A 17,359-nucleotide genomic window follows, 5' to 3' on the forward strand; every position below is an offset into this window, starting at 1 on the left:
TGTCGTGGCTCCACTTGGATCATACATTTTTCACTCACCTGTGCCCTGGGCTTAGTTGGAGGGGTCTGGGCATGTCCTGCTGGAGTAACCCCCTGTCCTGGGGTGGTTGTGGGACCAAGGACACCCTGTGTCCCTGACGTGAGGGGAAGGTTAGAGGGAGGCACCGCAGCAGGTCCAGGTGGAGGGGAAGAAGTTCCAGTGGGTGGGGAAGAGGTCCCAGTATTCTGTCCAGGATCAACTGAAGCAGATGAAGCCGTGCTGGGGTCTTTAAAGAGGGACCGTAGCTTCTTATCAAGGGCTTGGATGTCATCTCTGCCAGCAGATTTGGTCTGGAGCTCAGCTCCCTCCGATTCTGCTGGTTGTGGCTGGCTCTGACTGGGCAATGAGGAGGGAGGGGCGGGCTGAGATGTTGTGTGCTGTGGTGCATGAATGGATGAATTGGTAGGCTGAGAGGAAGTAACAGCATTAATAAAAGGCTGCTGCTCTGAAGAAGGGGCAGAGACAGTATTACTGGAAGTGACACTTGCAACAGAGGACACAGAGACCGAACTACTGCTCAGCTGGACTCCAGGTACTGCAGGGACGGACGTCTGTACAGCGGCAGGAGGACTAGAGGACGAGGTGGTAGGGACGCCTGCAGTTGGTGCAATCTGTGAAGGGACGATTTCATGGGATGACGGACCGAAATCACTGGTGATAGGAACTGGAGTTTGGGACTGAGAAGGTACAGGAGGAGAAACCCTTCCAGTTGAGGTAGGTGGTGAGGGTGTTGCAGTAGATGGGAGAGAGACAGCAGGAAAATGAGAGCTTGTGGTGGATGTTACAGTTTCTGAAGGAGCTGGAAGATTGTTTGGGCTGGGTACAACTCCACTGGATGGGATGGTGCTTGTTTCCTGATCAGTACCAGGAGGATCAATGGAACTTCTTTTCTCTAGACTTCTCTGCTTTATTTTGCTGAAAGCCTGCTGCAGAGTCCCAGATGGAGCAGACAGAGATAGGCCCAATGTCATAGAGGCTCCTAGAAAAAATGAGAGACATTTGACTATAAAAGCAGGACTTCTCTTTAAGTGTGTCTCCATGTTGTACGGAGTAGTGGTCGACCGATCGATCGGCCAGCCGATTAAAACGGCCGATTTTTGCTATTTTTTAGTAAATCGGCATCGGCCGATTAATTAATTTGGTCGCGCCGATTTTCAGTCAGGCACATCTGCGGGCAGCTATTTACGACCCGGCGCAGCGCTGTTCATTCAGAACCAGAGGGCCAACAGGTAAGGCTTCAATTCTTATATTCCAATGTCCTAAAGTCATATATTTGCTCTCATTATAAGTTGTAATCTGTTGCTTCATTTAGCAAAAGTAAAAACAAATAGCATTTTCTGCTCAAAATGAAACGTTGCTAGCATAGCTGTCAAGTCTCCCGTTTTGGCCGGGAAACTACAGGATTTCACCCCTCTTTCCCGCCCTCCTCCCGTATTAGTATTTTCCCATAAATCTCCTGTATTATTAAAAATAAAAAAAGCGTTAATTTGTTTAATTAGAAAGAAAGCATGAAAACGCTTTGCTCTAGTTTTTATTTGGTGTTGTATTTCCGAGTAATGTCACTGTGTAACAGCGAGGCAGCGAGGGTCTCTCTCTCTCTCTCTCACTCACTCACACACACACACACACACAAGTGTTGTGCGTCCTCTTATTAGTATGATATTTTAGCATGCCAAATAAGGACAATACGATAGCATATCGGCCCTAAAAATCGGCCCAAAAAAATCGGCAGCTCATATCGGCCATCGGCTGACTCTGACTTCTAAATATCGGTATCGGCATCGGCTTTAGAAAAACCCATATCGGTCGACCTCTAGTACGGAGTGACTGTTCATTCAAACAATGTTGAATTTTCACATGCATGACAGTTGCCTAGAGCAAGTTAAGTGCAAGTTTGAGCGTCAAGGGTCTGTAGAGGCAGTCAAAACAACTCATACTGGCAGACAGGATTCTGGATAGCTCTGATGATGTCAGGGGACAGGCAGAATTCGGACACTGCACTGACAAGAGATACTTGAGCTCCTTCACTTGGGGTAAGGACTCATGTCAGAGAGGTTTTATGAGGTCAATTGCAATCGTTCAAAACGTGTAACTTAAGCTGTCTGTGCACAGACAAATGCCTTGTACAAAGTTTTCCTCTCACCTGGGGCAGGTTCATCACCAACAGAGGAATTAGCAGAAGATGGGCCAAAGAACTGTTCTTTAAGACGAGATTCTGGTACGGGGCTGACAATAAACCTTCGTCCTGCTGAATGCACCACCTGGGCTGTGGTGCTGGGAGAAATGCCTGAGGGAGTGGTCAATAGAAAGTGAGATGGGAGGCCACAGCTGTACTATTGAAGTGCTGCATGTTTGGCTTTAGTCTACTGACCTGGCAGCATGGGAACAGACAGCTCTGGCTGTTGTGGAACTTCACTCATCTGTAGAGGATCAAATTTTAGATGGGAAGTCTTCAAGTCTAGTGATCAAATTTGAGATGACCACTATTTGGCCAATAAAGCAATGAGTATGAGAATATACAAAAGATACCTGGGGAAATGCTTCCTTTATGCCCTCTCCTTTCTCATCAGCCATTTCTATAACTTCACGGACCTGCTCGATGAAGGACTCTCGCTCATTCTCCAGGATGAACTCACTCTGAACCTGAAACAGAGGGAAATAATTTGATCAATCAAATACTATGACAAAAATCATGTAATCTGTAAAAACAATGGAATCACAGACTCAACAGGAAAGAAGGGCCATAACATTAGTTGTACTTTCCATTTGTTTATCCATGCAACTGCAGTGGAGACCGAAGAGGTGTGGATAAATGCTAACACCTTTTGCCGCCACAGCTCCCTATACACTTTCTGATCATGAGCTCATTCATGAAATACTTACTTCAACAAAAAACATACTTGTAAACTCTGACATTCCATTTACCTTGCAACTCACAAGCTGGGTGTTACAGCTACATGAACACAGAGTATACACACATGTTTTATAAACTATTCTGTACATGTTTATGTTGACAAACAAAAAAACCTGTTATTACCATGATCTGCGCAATCTCCTCTGGATTATCACCATCAAGGTCAAATCTGAAGGTCACCATTTTTCTGTTGTGTGTTTCCAGCTGGCACTCGGCTACTCTGTCTCCCATGTTAGAAATCTGCAAAAGATTTATTCAAGTTACAATGGTTTCATTATCAAAGAGGATACTAATCGACTGATGAGTTCACTTCCGTACACTAAGAACATTTAGTTTAGCCTTTGCAGTCTTGTCATGACGGGAGCGGCTGCGAACAGATCGACGCTGGTGACGCTTCAGTGAGCGACCCTCATGGCGGCCTCCTGATGTAGAATTTCCATCATTGCCGTCACTAAGACCAGAAGCTGCATCTGACAGGCAGCTGAAAGAGACAAGGATCCCCAAGTTAAATATTTGTCATGTCTTGTGTTGATAAAAGCTGTGACTGTTCATGAAGTTGCCTCTCACCTTTCAACAGATGGAGGCACCAGAGCAGAAGGTCCTGCGGACTGTTCTACAGCTGTTGACTGAGGAACACTCACAGGGGCCTGACAAACAAGAAGCACTTGTAAATAAAGCAGAGCAAAATCATCTTGCAGGTGTTTTCATCATTTTTTTAATTATTAAGCACTGTCTAGGCATCAATTATGCACTGCTATTAATGTATTCAATTTTACCTTCCTGCAGTTATGTTGAAGGAACACTTAAGCGAAAATGTAATGGCTAAGAACAAACCAACCACCAGATGGTGCAGCAGATCGTGGAGAAATTTGCTGCATCCGGGTACTACAGGGGCTGCCATTACTCAGTTCTACAGCAGACTATAAATATTCATGTGCAATATATATATATATATGTGTGTGTGTGTGTGTGTGTGTGATTAAAATACACTATTTGCTTATTTTGTCAAAAAACATTAACAAAAATGTTCTTACTGCCCTTCATAATTTATGTTTTTATTCAAGACCATACCATGAAAATAAGGGAAAATCCTTCTGAGGAAGGATGTACAAATACATCAAGAAACATGAGCAGAATGAGAAGGTTGAACCAGATATTGGTCTGCACACACAGGCACAAAAACATACATGGGTTGGAACAGTTCACCCTATCCATGTTTCGTTGTATCAGTTTTAGAGTCAGAATTTTCAGTTCATCATGTTTCATCATCATGTTTTGGTTGTTTTTTTCCCCCCCAACGCTCCACAAATACCATCTATTGGCATATAGTGTATAGCCTAATAATCCAATCTGACCTAAGGCACATCAACTATATATTCGTATTTGTAAATTGAAAATAAATGTTTGTGAATATTTTTTAGCATTGCATACAGGCTATTATGTTTGCATATAAGACTAACATACACATGTGATCTTCCAGCTCAGCTGCAATGCTGGTACCTCCTCCAACTATACTTTATCTTATCATTTCCATAACTAACAGCCAGCTGCACTTAACCCTTTGCCCCTCCGCACTGAATGAATGAACTGGGTTGCTGAACTAAAACGACACACATCGCCTGAACTGAGATAAGTTAACCTAATGCTTAGGATTTTTTTCTTGAACTGTTCAACCACAAACACACACACACACACACAAATATGAATATGGTGCGCTGAGTACCTGCAACACAGAGAGGCATGAGGCCTGATAGAGGAAGTATAGGTGCTCTGCGTTGAGTGGAGGAGACAGTATAGGAGTACTTGGACCACTGGCCCAAGTCTAATAGTCATGCAGGAATGAGCAGCATGCAGAGATGACAGGTGGAAGAAGAGAGTGGAAAGCCAGGGTAATGTGAATAGTGTGTCCAGAGAGAAGGACAGAGATTTAGAAGAACTGAAAATTTAAAAGGTGGACAGCATGAAATTCAAACAGAGGAATTAATGTGTTTAACACCTTTTTTATGACCTTCAACCTAAGAATAAGCAGGTCAGATGTGTGTGCTTGGGTGTCACCTGTAGCTGCTGAGCTCCAGACTGTGTCTGTGGAAGAGAGGTGCTCTGAAGGGCAGCGCTACCCTCAGACTGCTGCTGCTGCTGCTGCTGCTGCTGAGGCGGAGACGGCTGAGAGGATGGGGGTATCACCACCTGCTGGGTGGGTATCTGTAAGAGCAGAAGGAATGAATGTGGAGATGCAAACAACTGCTGCAATCAGACAATACAGAAGTTGAATAAACTGGACATTGGACAAATTGGACATTGTTATTGGCAATTAGACTACTTCCTGAAAACCTGTACCCACATTCATAAACATCCTGAGAATTTTGAGCTCTAACTTATGAGTGATTTAGAAAAAATCTGAGCAACTCTGAGCAAGTAAAAACCTTTCCTTTATTGATGGCGTTTGAAACCCATTTTAAGGTATGACATCTCTTTTAAAAAGATGTGGCTGGGTGATCCCCAAAAATGAAAATAAAAATGTATTTAGTGATTTTTGGCGTAAATGGACAGGCCAAATGGTAGCCTCTAGTCCCTGTCAAGACAAAGTGTAATTTTGAAAATCATTTAATACAAATTTGAAGCCATACAGAACTAATCAACAAAAAGTTTGAAAACATAAGCTTACTTGTGGAGTAACCTATTCACACATGAGTAGTTGCTGTATTTATTTGCTGCAGTATAATCACCAAGCTAATAACTTTAGTACACATCTTTATTTTCTGTTGATGCAACGGTGCTGACATGCATCCTCCCATATGACAAAATGTGTCACAATATGAAGCTGTGAAAGCACTGTGATTAACCTGCCTGAGGTATCACTGCAGCGTTTATTTTTGTGATCACTTTCATTTATAGCAATAATGCTTTCCTTCCGATCTGTGTGTCATACTTCTGCAGTCTCTTCCTCTTTCCAGCATTTTCTCCCTTTGCTTAAGAAACGATGAAGCTTCTTAAATATCCTTCTCTGTACTTTTTAACAGCTTCTTACCTTAGGAGATCTCTTAAGAGCTAAGTTGCTTTGTGAATCATTTTTATCTGTACCAGAATCTGGTCACAACTTGAATGATTTTAAGAAGTCAGATTGGCTCAAAAGACAGACAGCCATGATGGTGGCCTCACAATATCAGATATAGCAACTAAGTCATGGTGGTAGTCACCTGATATCAGACAGACAGACTATGAGTCTAACATGGTAATAGTGGCGGTGGTGCTGCTTTGATTCCCCACATTGAAATATCATATCTGAATCAACTTTTAAATTCATGTTTTGTTTTGTTTTGTTTTTTTAAATCAACACGAGCATATATTTGAATTTAGAATATTGGTTGACAGCCCTAGTTTACATGAGGAAGCTCTATGAATAAGGGTCCTGGTTTCTTTCTAATTTCAGCTACACGCATATACAGTACTTGCTGGATAACAATGCTACAAAAATCACACCAACTATTTGATGTAAGAGGGTGTCACTGATCAACTCAGCAGGGTCTTTTTTTTCCAGAGACATGATTATCATCATTCCATTTGCACTGTACTTGCACTGCTTTGGCCAAAAGACCGTGGGTGTATTTAACAAGGAAAATGGGACATTTTATCTACCTGAGGGGGAAGCGATGGTTGGTAGTAAATTCCGAACTATAAGAAACAAAAAAGACAGGGTAAGAGTAGGAAAGTTGAAAATGAAAACTGAGAAACAAAATGGGGAACAGAATTGACTGGAAAACAAGGGCTAGGGGATTCCCAACTGTCAAGTACTTCAACACAGCTGCTGGAGGCCAGGAATAAAAGCTTTATTATCACCATCGAAAATCGTGTTGCCTAACCCTGAGTGGTTGAAGTTCAAACATGTACTCAGATACTTGATAGTTTTAATCTGAACAGTTCTGTGAAACAATGCATCTCAGTTTAGTGTTTAACAACTCTTTAGAGGGAGATTAAGATATGCAGCAAAATACAGACCTGCTGAAGAGCCACTGGAACTGACTGGCTGCTGGGTGCAGCGGGGACAACTTCAGGCTGGACACCTTGCATCTGGGGTTGACCCTGATGCCCCACAGAGAGAAAGCAACAGCACATGTGAAAAAGGTCATGCAAACTAAAAAAATCGACTGAAGAAGGATAAGAGTACAAGGTCATACCTTGACCTTCGTAAACTTAAAACTTGAGGGGCACTGATATGACGTGGGGGACTGGCAGTGACAAGAGACACTTTTACACGGCCAATTGGAGTCAGATATATCATACTGCTGTTAGAGCTCTTAAAAACAATCATTCTAGAACTTCTGATCAAACATGAATCAATATTTAGTTATTGGATTGTCTATTTCTCATATACAGCTTCACAAACATACTTTAGTGACCCCATTAACAGTAAAGCAGGATAGTTTGGAACTTGGTGACCATGTTGAACAGTCAAAAAGAAAATGAACACAGAACCTCATAGGGCGCGTTTCCACTGGCTCATTTCGGCTCAGGTCAGGTGGAGATGGGTCAGTACAGTGGACTCACCGGCCAAGAGACTCACTGGCCGTTCCCCGGCGTAATTTGTGTGCGACACAACAACAACAATTGAGCACATGGAGGCAGCGTTATGCCTGTTGCTCGGTCTGTGTTTTTTGCTTAAACTAAAAGTAAGGGACGACAGACAGGCAAGGCTTCAAGCGGCGAAACAGAACACCCAAGAAAAGTATAAAAGACTTCACCAAGCGATTGACCAGTATTCCACCGAGGCTAAGATAACAGGAAGTAGATGATGTAAGCGGGTAAGTTACCCAATCAGTGCCCCACTATGTGTTTATATCACATTTTAGTTCCCCCTTGCTAGGAACCCAAGTGGAGCAGGCACCAAAATGGTAACAGTTCGTACCGTGTTGGGGCCAGTGGAAACGGGGCCAAACCGAGCCAAACCGACCCGAAGTGAGCCAGTGGAAATGAGCCCATAATTACGTCACTGCCAGTAGCACTTTGGGAAACAACTCACAACTCGCCCACTGTGATCATCATCTATGAACTAAACGTGCAACTGTGATCACTGTCTTTCATCACCTTCTACAATTACTCAGGGACAATTACATTCAGAGGACTGGTCGCTCCCGTCCAGCCAAAAATACACACAGACACACATAATGAGGAGAGAGTAGATTCTGCTTATTAACTCACAGTGGAGACATTCAGAGCGCCAAATCAACATCTGTTTAAAATTGGTAACTTAAACAGCAGACCAGCGCATTCCAGATGCCAAAATGGCAGAATAAAATGGATACACTGGAGGATCATTACATTACTTGGCTCAATGTAAAGTTATAATGATGGAGTAAATGTTATGGTAGTATCGTGGAATCTGTGTAAAGGTGCCTATGGACTACAGTCAACACAATGAAAAAACATTCCTCAGCTGAAGAGGGTACCAGGCCTTAATTTCTAAGGCCTCTACTTGAGTGAGGCCTTCATTTTTAAAGGCCTGGTTTATACTTCTGGGCCAAATCGATGCCATGGGTATGCACCCCCGACAAAGCAGAGCGTGAGAGGATGCTGGCTTAGTACAGACACTGGAGCATCATAGAAACATGAAAGGAGTGCTTCCCATTCTCCTGTCATGCACGCTTTCTAATTGGAAAGCGGCAGCTTTCTTTAATTAACATCTACAACATACAAGTTCTGCAGAAGAAAAAGTCAATCTCACCACCCACTCCTGGGGGAATTAGTTCCTCTCAATTCTGGGTGGAGATGAAAGGCTCAGTAAAGTGCTTATGTTGTCAACTGTCCAATCAAATTTCCCCTTGCAAGAATATAATGAAATGGAGCTTAACTTGTTTTACCTGTCTGTTACGGCTGGTTATTAATAGTTTGAGTAAGCCTCACCTGTGGTCATTTTATGAGACACAACTTTTAACCTCTTACCAGATATTACTTGAGGAAGCCCGGTATATTAACTTAACTTATATCAAGAGGAAATCCATCCATCCATTTTCTACTTCTTATCCTGTTAAGGGTCGCAGGGGGGCTGGAGCCTATCCCAGCGGCTTTCAGGCGAGGGGCGGGGTTCACCCTGGACAGGTCGCCAGTCCATCACAGGGCCAACACATACAGACAGACAACCATTCACACTCACAGTCACACCTACGGTCAATTTAGAGTATTCATTTAGCCCAGTCCCCATTTGCATGTCTTTGGACTGTGGGAGGAAGCTGGAGAACCAGAGAGAACCCACACAGGTACAGGGAGAACATGCAGACACTATGCAGAAAGATCCCGTGCCGAGCTGGGATTCAAACCTGGAACCTTCTTGCTGTGAGGCGACAGTGCTAAACGCTGCACCACCGTGCCACCAAAAGGAAATCCCGCCTCTCTAATTCATCTCAGTAGAATAAATTCCATATTCAGCATGACTCACCACTGACAACTGCTGTTGTTGCATTTGGTCATTTTGTGTCTGAGGACACGATGCACGAGTCTGAATCTTCTGACAGGGAGGGGTGCTGTAGGATATTCCAGGCTGAACAGGCTGGGCCTCGGAGACCACTGATGAACCAGGTGGTCTGTCTCCTAAGTGAGTAGCTGCAAGAGAAGGTCCATATTTTAATTTCATGATAATGCATGGCGGGTATATCCGATCACTCATCATCTTTGATACACACCTCCAGCAGCGTGCTGTAACTGCCGATCAGTCTCAGTTTCCTCCGAGTCTGCCTGAATGGCAGCCAAACTCTGACCCTGAACTGGACCTTGAAGTTGCCCAGTGGACTGGGGGACATATGGGACCCCTTGGACCAAACCTGTTAATTGGCTTGGTTGAGGAGTGTTGTAGTTAGTGCCCTGAAGGTTCTGCTGAGATGCAGGTTGGGCAGATATCGCCGTACTGTGCTGGTTTGGTTGTGGAGGAACATAAGCGGCAGGCTGTGGCACTGACTGGGACTGTGGCATCTCTGTGCTCACTTGTTGGCCTGGTTGTTGCACTGGCTGTAACTGACTCTGCTGTTCTTCTTCTATTCTTCTCTTTTCTTGATCTTCTCTGACCTTCAGTACCAAAAATATTATAATCCATCAAAACACCATCAACTGCCATATTTTGCTGTCAGGAATTCTAGCAAAGCATCTAAGCAAATGGAAAACATGCAAAATAGTCATTCAGGACATACCTGTTGCCTTTGTGCTCTCTTACGACTGATGAGAGACACTCTGTCCTTAATGGCCTTAGCAATAGTCTTGTGATCCCCTTCACACACATAACCAGACTCAACCTGAATCACACAGACATGTCACAGAATTCAGCAACGACCATTTTGAAGACCAAGATAATTAACCTCCAACATTTTGTCCTTATTTGACACACAGTTTTAACCGGTTATGGGATTAGTGTATTTAATGAATAAGTTTTAGGACATTTTAAGACTTAGATCTAATGATTACAGCATTTAATGTTCAATTCACCATTTCCTGAGCCACATCATCTGGGACATCTTTGCTGAGATCAAAGGAGAACTCAATAGCTTCATTGTCTTTGTACTTCCCCTTGAGTTTCTTAATATCCTCAATTCTCAGCCACAACTTTATAGCTTCCATCTCTCCATCGTCCTCTTCAGCCAACTCCACACGTACACCTGTATCCTCCTGGAAGAAGGCATGGTTCAGAAGGTCCTTGATCGAGTACCTAAATAAATGGGAAACAGCTGTGAGTGATAGGGGTTTCATAGAGCAGTGAAGAAGAAAAGCCATGCTAAACTTTTGTAAACATGCTTTGAGACCTCTCGTCTTTGTTCTGGCGAATACATCCCTCGATGATCTCCTTCACCTCTGGAATGGCCACCTTGTCAAAGCTGCCTGGCTTCACCCCCTACAGGAAACACAAAATACTGACTGAGAATGGACCTCTACTACTCGATCCATTTCTAATCTCGGATGCTAGCCCATATTTTGGGGTCTTTTCCACTTTAGTAACTCTATGTTAATCTAAAATATTGGGCCTGTAACTTGTATGAGTGAAATAATCACACATTTTAATTGAGCATTAACAACCTTACAATTTTTATTTTAAATACATCTACAAAAATATTAAGTATGTAAAGACGCTCAAATAAATGGGCACATCTGGTGGCAGCTAATGCGCGTAGAAAATAAAGTGAAAAACACAGAAGGGCACACTGGTTAATCTGAGGTGGTAAACTGAGCCAGTATCTTGGTGTGTGAAATAAGAGGGCCAGCTGAGAGAATGACTGATTTGGAAGAACAAAGGCCCATTTCCTCCAGGGATACGACTGTAACCACAGCATGTGACACCACCTGAACATAGGCGCAACTCAATTGCACTTTGTCTCTCAGATGAGTAATCTGTGTATGGTGAACTGCAGTTTGAACTATTTCTAGCTGATCGGGTGAGATTAGAAGCTCACTTCCCAGCAAGCATTTGAGTGGATAATAAACACTTTCATGTTTGGACTTAAGAGTGAATTAAGTAGGACAGACAAACAGAGGGTATCGGACAAGATTTCAAGGCCCACTTTTTAGATAACATTCCAGAAACAGGTTCCACCTCTTTGGCCGGAACTCTCGTAATGACTCAAGTATGAATCATATCAATGACTATGCACTCTGAAAAAGGCCTGCATGAGTGGTATGAATGGGATCCAGTTTTAAGACTGCTTCTACCCTTTTGCAATCATAAAAGTGACAAGACTGTGCTTGTTCAATCTCTAATCAATCATACACGCCTCAGATCTACATGCTTAACCCACATGCATGATAAAACAGAAGCAAAGAGAAAAACAACAGGAAGAAGTGAAGCAATGGGTATTGTTGTCTACAAAAAGTCCTGAAACTCTGAGGGTTGCTCAAATGGGATATCATCTTCATGACACAAGAATGTACTTATGCTGAGAGGCATATAAAATGTAGAAGAAAAAAATGCAAAATAGGTTTGGTAAAGAAGTCAGCAGGAATGTGGCCATAGCAGGTCAGCTATGTGAATAGAAAATTATTCCAGAATGGGACACTAGCCTTCTTGGAACATAGGAAGAGGTGAAGGCAGGGCAGAGGGGTGACATGGATCGTTGAAGAGAAGACTTACGCTGGTCACTCTGCGGTAGATCTGTGCAGCATTCTGGCACTCTGAGTACGGGTACTCTGAGGTGGCCATCTCCAGCATGCACATTCCAAAGGCATACACATCCACTGACTCGTCGTACTTCTCCTCATACATCTCAGGGGCCATGAACTCAGGGGTACCTTAAATCAAAACAACTATTCAGAACTCTCGAACTTCCTTACTGACTGAGTGGGCTTCTCATAACCCATTGCCCCTCTGCTCCCCTAACCCACGAGGGGTTGAGGAAGAGGAGGATGAGAAGCGTGACCAGCCTTCCCTGGAGTAGACCTGCAAGGTGAAAGTTGGAAGAGAGAGAGAAGAAGAAAAGGGGGAGGAAAGCAAAAAAAGAGAAAACAAAAAGGAAGGAGAACATGAATTTAGTTAGACTGTTGAGAAGAAGCCACTTGTTTGTCTGTGTAAGACCTTCATATGTTTGGATATAAAAATGTGACAGAGGGAGTCAATGTGCAGAACACACTTGTTCGCCAAATGAGAGTCATACGCTACGTTTAAACAACATTTAAATGAGAAAGGAGTAATCAAGGCCCCAATACAATGCCAATGACAATAATGCCAGTGATCTATGTTAGAGAAATATGACTAGCTATGGAAATGACTTTTGTCAAGGCCTTGCCTTAAAACCACATTAACACTGCCTTTAGTAGAACACTCACCTTTCGAAGTCTAACTTACCATCTCTTCTTGACCTGTGGAATCAAAGGGTTAAGGTCAAGGCTGAGAGAAGCAAATCCCATAGCTAGTTAGTGTTCTCATCAGTGTGTCTCTGAACATCAGCTTTGATTTATGAAGCGATCATTTTACATTCAATAATAGGTCTTACACAGAAAAACTCATTTAGTTATTTGAATGCAATTGTTTTCAAAATGATGTGTGTTACAGCACACTGTCAAAACTTACCAGGCCCAAACAGCAGAATGGGGCACAGCTGAAGCTAGAGCCTACATTTTAAGAACATACCCAAATGTCAAAGAAAAATTTAAAATGAAACCAACAAGGAAACAAAATTAAAAGGCTGACAGAGAGAGTGGGGAGAGCTCCCTGGTCACAATGATGGAGAAAAAAGAATCTGCGGCCCTGCAATATTTTTAAAAGACAGTAAGAGACAAACACTAGGAAAAAAACCTGTTGAGGCAAACCCATAGAAAGAGACGTTAAATGTTATGGGTATAACTGGCAAACAGACCACATATTTCCAAACCACAGAACAAAGACCAGTCTAAGACAGAAACAACGGCCATACCTTTAGCCATGGCCAGGTTAGCCTGCAAGAAGGCATGACAACTATTATAATAATGTTATTATTGTTTAAGAGCAGGAGAAACATTAGGCGCTACTTACATTCAGTAGGTGCCTGAAAAAAAAACTTTTTTCCAAGAGACATAGAACAGAAATATTCTGTACAATGACCAAACTTTGTAGAGTTGTTGTGTGATTCAACAGAGAGAACCTCTTGTGGTGATCTGCCTAAGATTACCACAGTAATTGGCCACCATTTGAGCTGTGGTTTGAGAGACAGTTGAAACGCTGTGGTCTGTTTTTGAACCACATCATCCGAAAAACAATCAAAATCCCTTATTTGAAGCACCATCATTTCCAATACAAAACACAATATCATAACCTTAGAAAAGGTACTACCTCATAGCAGGACAGGCAAAAAAAAAAAGAAAAAAGAAGTAGAAATTACTTTTGATTCGTACCTATAACACTCTTGGCAAAGGACGCGCGCTTCAGCGTGGCAAGTCCCAGGTCGCCGATCTTAACAGATCCTGTTGGGCCTGTGATGAAAATGTTGTCGCACTTTAGGTCCCTATGGATGATGGGAGGAGCCCGAGTATGAAGGAAGTGAAGTCCCTTGAGGATTTGTCGACACCAGCTCCGCAGCACTTTAATTTTCATCACCTTGAACCTCTTCAGATATCTAAACAAAAAGAAATTATCATCTTTATATGCATTCTGTTGTATTGGGCAGTTTAAAAATTTTCCACTAACCAATTTAATCAAAACACCTAAAATCTGCATCTGCATTATTACTGACTGTAGTGAATTATACCCTTAAAAACAGGGCCTATTTTAAGTTCCAGCTCAAGAAATAAGCTAAAAAAAAAGGGGGGCATTTTTTTTAAAAACAAGAAAATACAATAATAATATGACAAATAATAAAACTGTATACAGAGGCCAGGTAATAATGTATTTCCCCATGGAGGGTTGAAACTTACGTTTTGAGTGTGCCAGAAGTCATGAGTTCAGTAACCAGTACGATGCACTTCTTGCCTTTGGAAGGCCCCTCCCAGGAGTCATAAAAGCGGACAATGTTAGGATGCTGAAGTCCCTTCAACATCCCTGCTTCCTCTTTAAAGCGCTGCCGCTCTGTCTTTGACAGCTTACGATCCTGTAGGGGACAGCAAGGAAATAACACATATAGTCAACAATGATTTGACTGGGGTCAATGATATATTAACGTGATCAATCACCATCACCAAAGACAAGAAGCTGGAGAGGACGGTCAACTCATACATCAAGAGGCAGCTTGGACAACTCTGCTGCTCAGGCAGTACAAACTATGGACACAGTGCTCTGGAAGGGCCTGTCTTAGCCTCACTTAAAAATCTAAGTGCACCAATTTGAGGTTGGACATGTTTCAGGCTAAGTCACAACATGCTACGAAATGAGTTACTGCCAACAGACTGGTAACTGGGAGGAAGTAGATCATGTCTGAGGCAATGCAGGAAGTGAAATCTGCTCGCAAGCGTAGAGCCATTCTATAACAGGTGCAGCAGAGAAAAGGTGGGCTCTGACTCATGACAAGTCCACTGCCATGGCACAAGGCAATATCCCCGAGAGGAGAGCTGGTGGTTGATAAAGGCCGACAGCAACAAGAGGCAGAGAAATGCACAGAGGCAGTCTCACAGGGGCCAATGGGTTAAACGGGAGCGAATGGTACCAAGACAGGCTGCATCAAGTCCTTTGAGCTCATCGTAATATTTGACGGGCTGCATAACTAAATGTGACAATAGGCAATCTGGGTTCAGATTTTCTCTTTGTACACTCAAAAAAAAAGAAGACATTTTCACTGGAGATAACTGTCATATAGTCAGCATAATCCAAGATTTTAAGAAATCTGCCTACATTATACATGAAAAATACTGGGGACAATTTCTCTGAATGAATATCTGAAAACATTTTTAATCTAGTCCTTTTCATATTCCATGTTTGAAAAGAAGATAAATGGAAAAGTTGGAGGTTTTGAGTGCCATTAAATGCCTTTAAAGGTTCAACTGAAAAGTAATAAAACAAACATTTGCTTCAACACTCACAAATTGTGTATACAATCTAGTCCAACTGCTCATACAGTCGGGACATAGGGATGTGGCCCTGTATTCTCTGGCACACAATTATGAACCAAAGAGAATGCGTCAGGCTTTGTCCTAGATTCCAAGCAAACCAAATTCATTAAAAAAAAAACCCCACAGCGTGGCTGACAGCTAGAGTACAGTTACTGCTAACGAAGAATATACCCAGCTGGTTATACCTAGGGAAATTACTTCTTTAAAACACCTTGTCTTTACAATACATGATACATCCATCTCAGGGGTTATATGCCACTTTGAAGTAGGGTTGAGCAATTTGGGGAAAATGAATATCACCTTTATCAAGAGAAAATTTCAATATATTATTGTATTCATGTTTTAAGAAATTTCTATTTTTCTTCAGAAAGTTTTACAGAAGTCTTGTTAATATGTGGATTTTGCCTGAATCATCAGACAAATGTGTCCACTACCACACATCAATGAGGTCTGTGCACATCTGTTTTGGCGTATACTTGAAACTTAATTCACCAGAATGTGAAATATTTCCAATCTTGTGATTTGGGGGTGGGTAGTTCCTGTTCGGTTGTTGCATCTCTGCCTTCAGCAGTTTTTCACTTGGGGCGCCAGCCAGACAATGGCGACCAAGTAGTTGGTGTAGAGAGAGAGAAAGAATATGGGGGGGTGGGTGATATTCTACCACCCACAGCTTCTGAGTTTGATGGTCTGCATACAATTTTGATCAATTTGCTATAAGGAATCAAGATCAGGACATCCCTATTAAATACTGAACACTGAATTTTTTTTTCAGCCCTTCCAATACAAACTTCTTTTTTTTTTAACATAGAAGCCGAGACCTTTAGTGAGAACTAAACTGCTGCACTCATCAACGCTTGTATTCAGAGCATGGAAGACAAAAGTCAGCAAGTGTTCTGACAGCTGAGGGGTGCGACAATAACAACCACATGAAGGGAAACCTGATAACATTTTCAGTCCAGTTTGATTTTTTTCATTCGTTATTGGTCAACACATAAATCTGAATTGGCAATAATGGCTTTTGGAAGTAGTGACTGTGTTGCACTAAAAATCTGGAATGCGTATAACCGCCCTTCTCAAATTTCCTGCATAATTCCTGGAGTGACCTACATTTACAACACGCATAGCAGTAGAGTAACTACCCCGACCAGTTAGACAAGCCCATTGAGTCCCCCAGCCAAAGACCTCCCTTGAAACCCCCTGAGACTTGGCAACCAGCCAGGCTGTCCAGGAAATTCAACCCACTTGTGGGTGGAGAATGAGCTTTGACCTGTGTGTATGTCAGCAAGAGATATAAAACTTTCCACTGACTGATACCAGTTGCTGCAACCCATTCTGGAGGTATTTTGGAGGCTTTATTTGTTATGTTTGCAGTGTTTGGGGGTGTGACTAATGGTTACTAAATGAGAAGGTGAAGACAAATTTGGGGAAATAATTAGGAGCAACACACTGGATAAGGGTGCAATGTCAGGAAACAAAGAGGGAAGTACTGTGGAGGCTCCTCCGTGCACTTGGACCAACTGACCTACTTTCCACTGTATTTATCTCGCGGACCACTGGTGCCCCTTTCTCTTTCTGCACATCATGTGAAAACCAGAAAAGCCATGCAAAATATCCAAAGCAGCATTAACAACTTCAGACCCCCACACTCGCCACACATGCACTTAGATACCAGTTCAAAACATGTGTACTTAAACTGAAGTACAATTCATAAAATCAAATACATCAAGGCTTACAGTTAAGAATGACACTATTGAACAATGCTGCAATATGGCCCCATCAATTCAAATTTAATCTAAATCACAATAAGTCCAACCACCATTTTCAAACAACAAGAAGGAGCAATACTTGTTAAAGGCTAACTGTTTATTAAAATACCATCTAAAGTAAATGTGGTGCAGTGATGTCACACACATAACATCTTAG

At 42.4% G+C, this 17,359-nt stretch overlaps 1 protein-coding gene across 6 annotated transcripts in view; it reads right to left on the reverse strand.

Annotated features, from left to right (window-relative positions):
* The window catches only part of LOC147258757 (serine/threonine-protein kinase WNK1-like), a 33,360-nt gene that overhangs the window by 5,933 nt on the left and 10,068 nt on the right, over nucleotides 1–17,359 (reverse strand). For 3 of the 6 annotated variants that reach the window (XM_086208756.1, XM_086208755.1, XM_086208757.1), the window contains exons 3-21: nucleotides 14,309–14,481; nucleotides 13,790–14,010; nucleotides 12,054–12,211; nucleotides 10,735–10,823; nucleotides 10,421–10,640; nucleotides 10,129–10,230; nucleotides 9,628–10,006; nucleotides 9,384–9,547; nucleotides 6,950–7,033; nucleotides 6,590–6,625; nucleotides 5,009–5,155; nucleotides 4,677–4,775; nucleotides 3,521–3,600; nucleotides 3,272–3,434; nucleotides 3,077–3,193; nucleotides 2,569–2,682; nucleotides 2,411–2,459; nucleotides 2,183–2,326; nucleotides 39–1,018 (exon numbers count right to left, since the gene is read on the reverse strand). In XM_086208756.1, coding sequence (XP_086064882.1) covers nucleotides 39–1,018; nucleotides 2,183–2,326; nucleotides 2,411–2,459; nucleotides 2,569–2,682; nucleotides 3,077–3,193; nucleotides 3,272–3,434; nucleotides 3,521–3,600; nucleotides 4,677–4,775; nucleotides 5,009–5,155; nucleotides 6,590–6,625; nucleotides 6,950–7,033; nucleotides 9,384–9,547; nucleotides 9,628–10,006; nucleotides 10,129–10,230; nucleotides 10,421–10,640; nucleotides 10,735–10,823; nucleotides 12,054–12,211; nucleotides 13,790–14,010; nucleotides 14,309–14,481 — 3,519 coding nt within the window. The remainder of the gene's footprint in view (nucleotides 1–38; nucleotides 1,019–2,182; nucleotides 2,327–2,410; nucleotides 2,460–2,568; nucleotides 2,683–3,076; nucleotides 3,194–3,271; nucleotides 3,435–3,520; nucleotides 3,601–4,676; nucleotides 4,776–5,008; nucleotides 5,156–6,589; nucleotides 6,626–6,949; nucleotides 7,034–9,383; nucleotides 9,548–9,627; nucleotides 10,007–10,128; nucleotides 10,231–10,420; nucleotides 10,641–10,734; nucleotides 10,824–12,053; nucleotides 12,212–13,789; nucleotides 14,011–14,308; nucleotides 14,482–17,359) is intronic. The other 3 variants (XM_086208758.1, XM_086208759.1, XM_086208760.1) reach the window with 3 other exon arrangements.

Source organism: Aulostomus chinensis, chromosome 7 (assembly GCF_037954235.1).
Source record: "Aulostomus chinensis isolate RoL2024-O1b breed Wild chromosome 7, RoL_Achi_v1.0, whole genome shotgun sequence".
In the NCBI taxonomy this organism is placed as follows: Eukaryota; Metazoa; Chordata; class Actinopteri; order Syngnathiformes; family Aulostomidae; genus Aulostomus; species Aulostomus chinensis.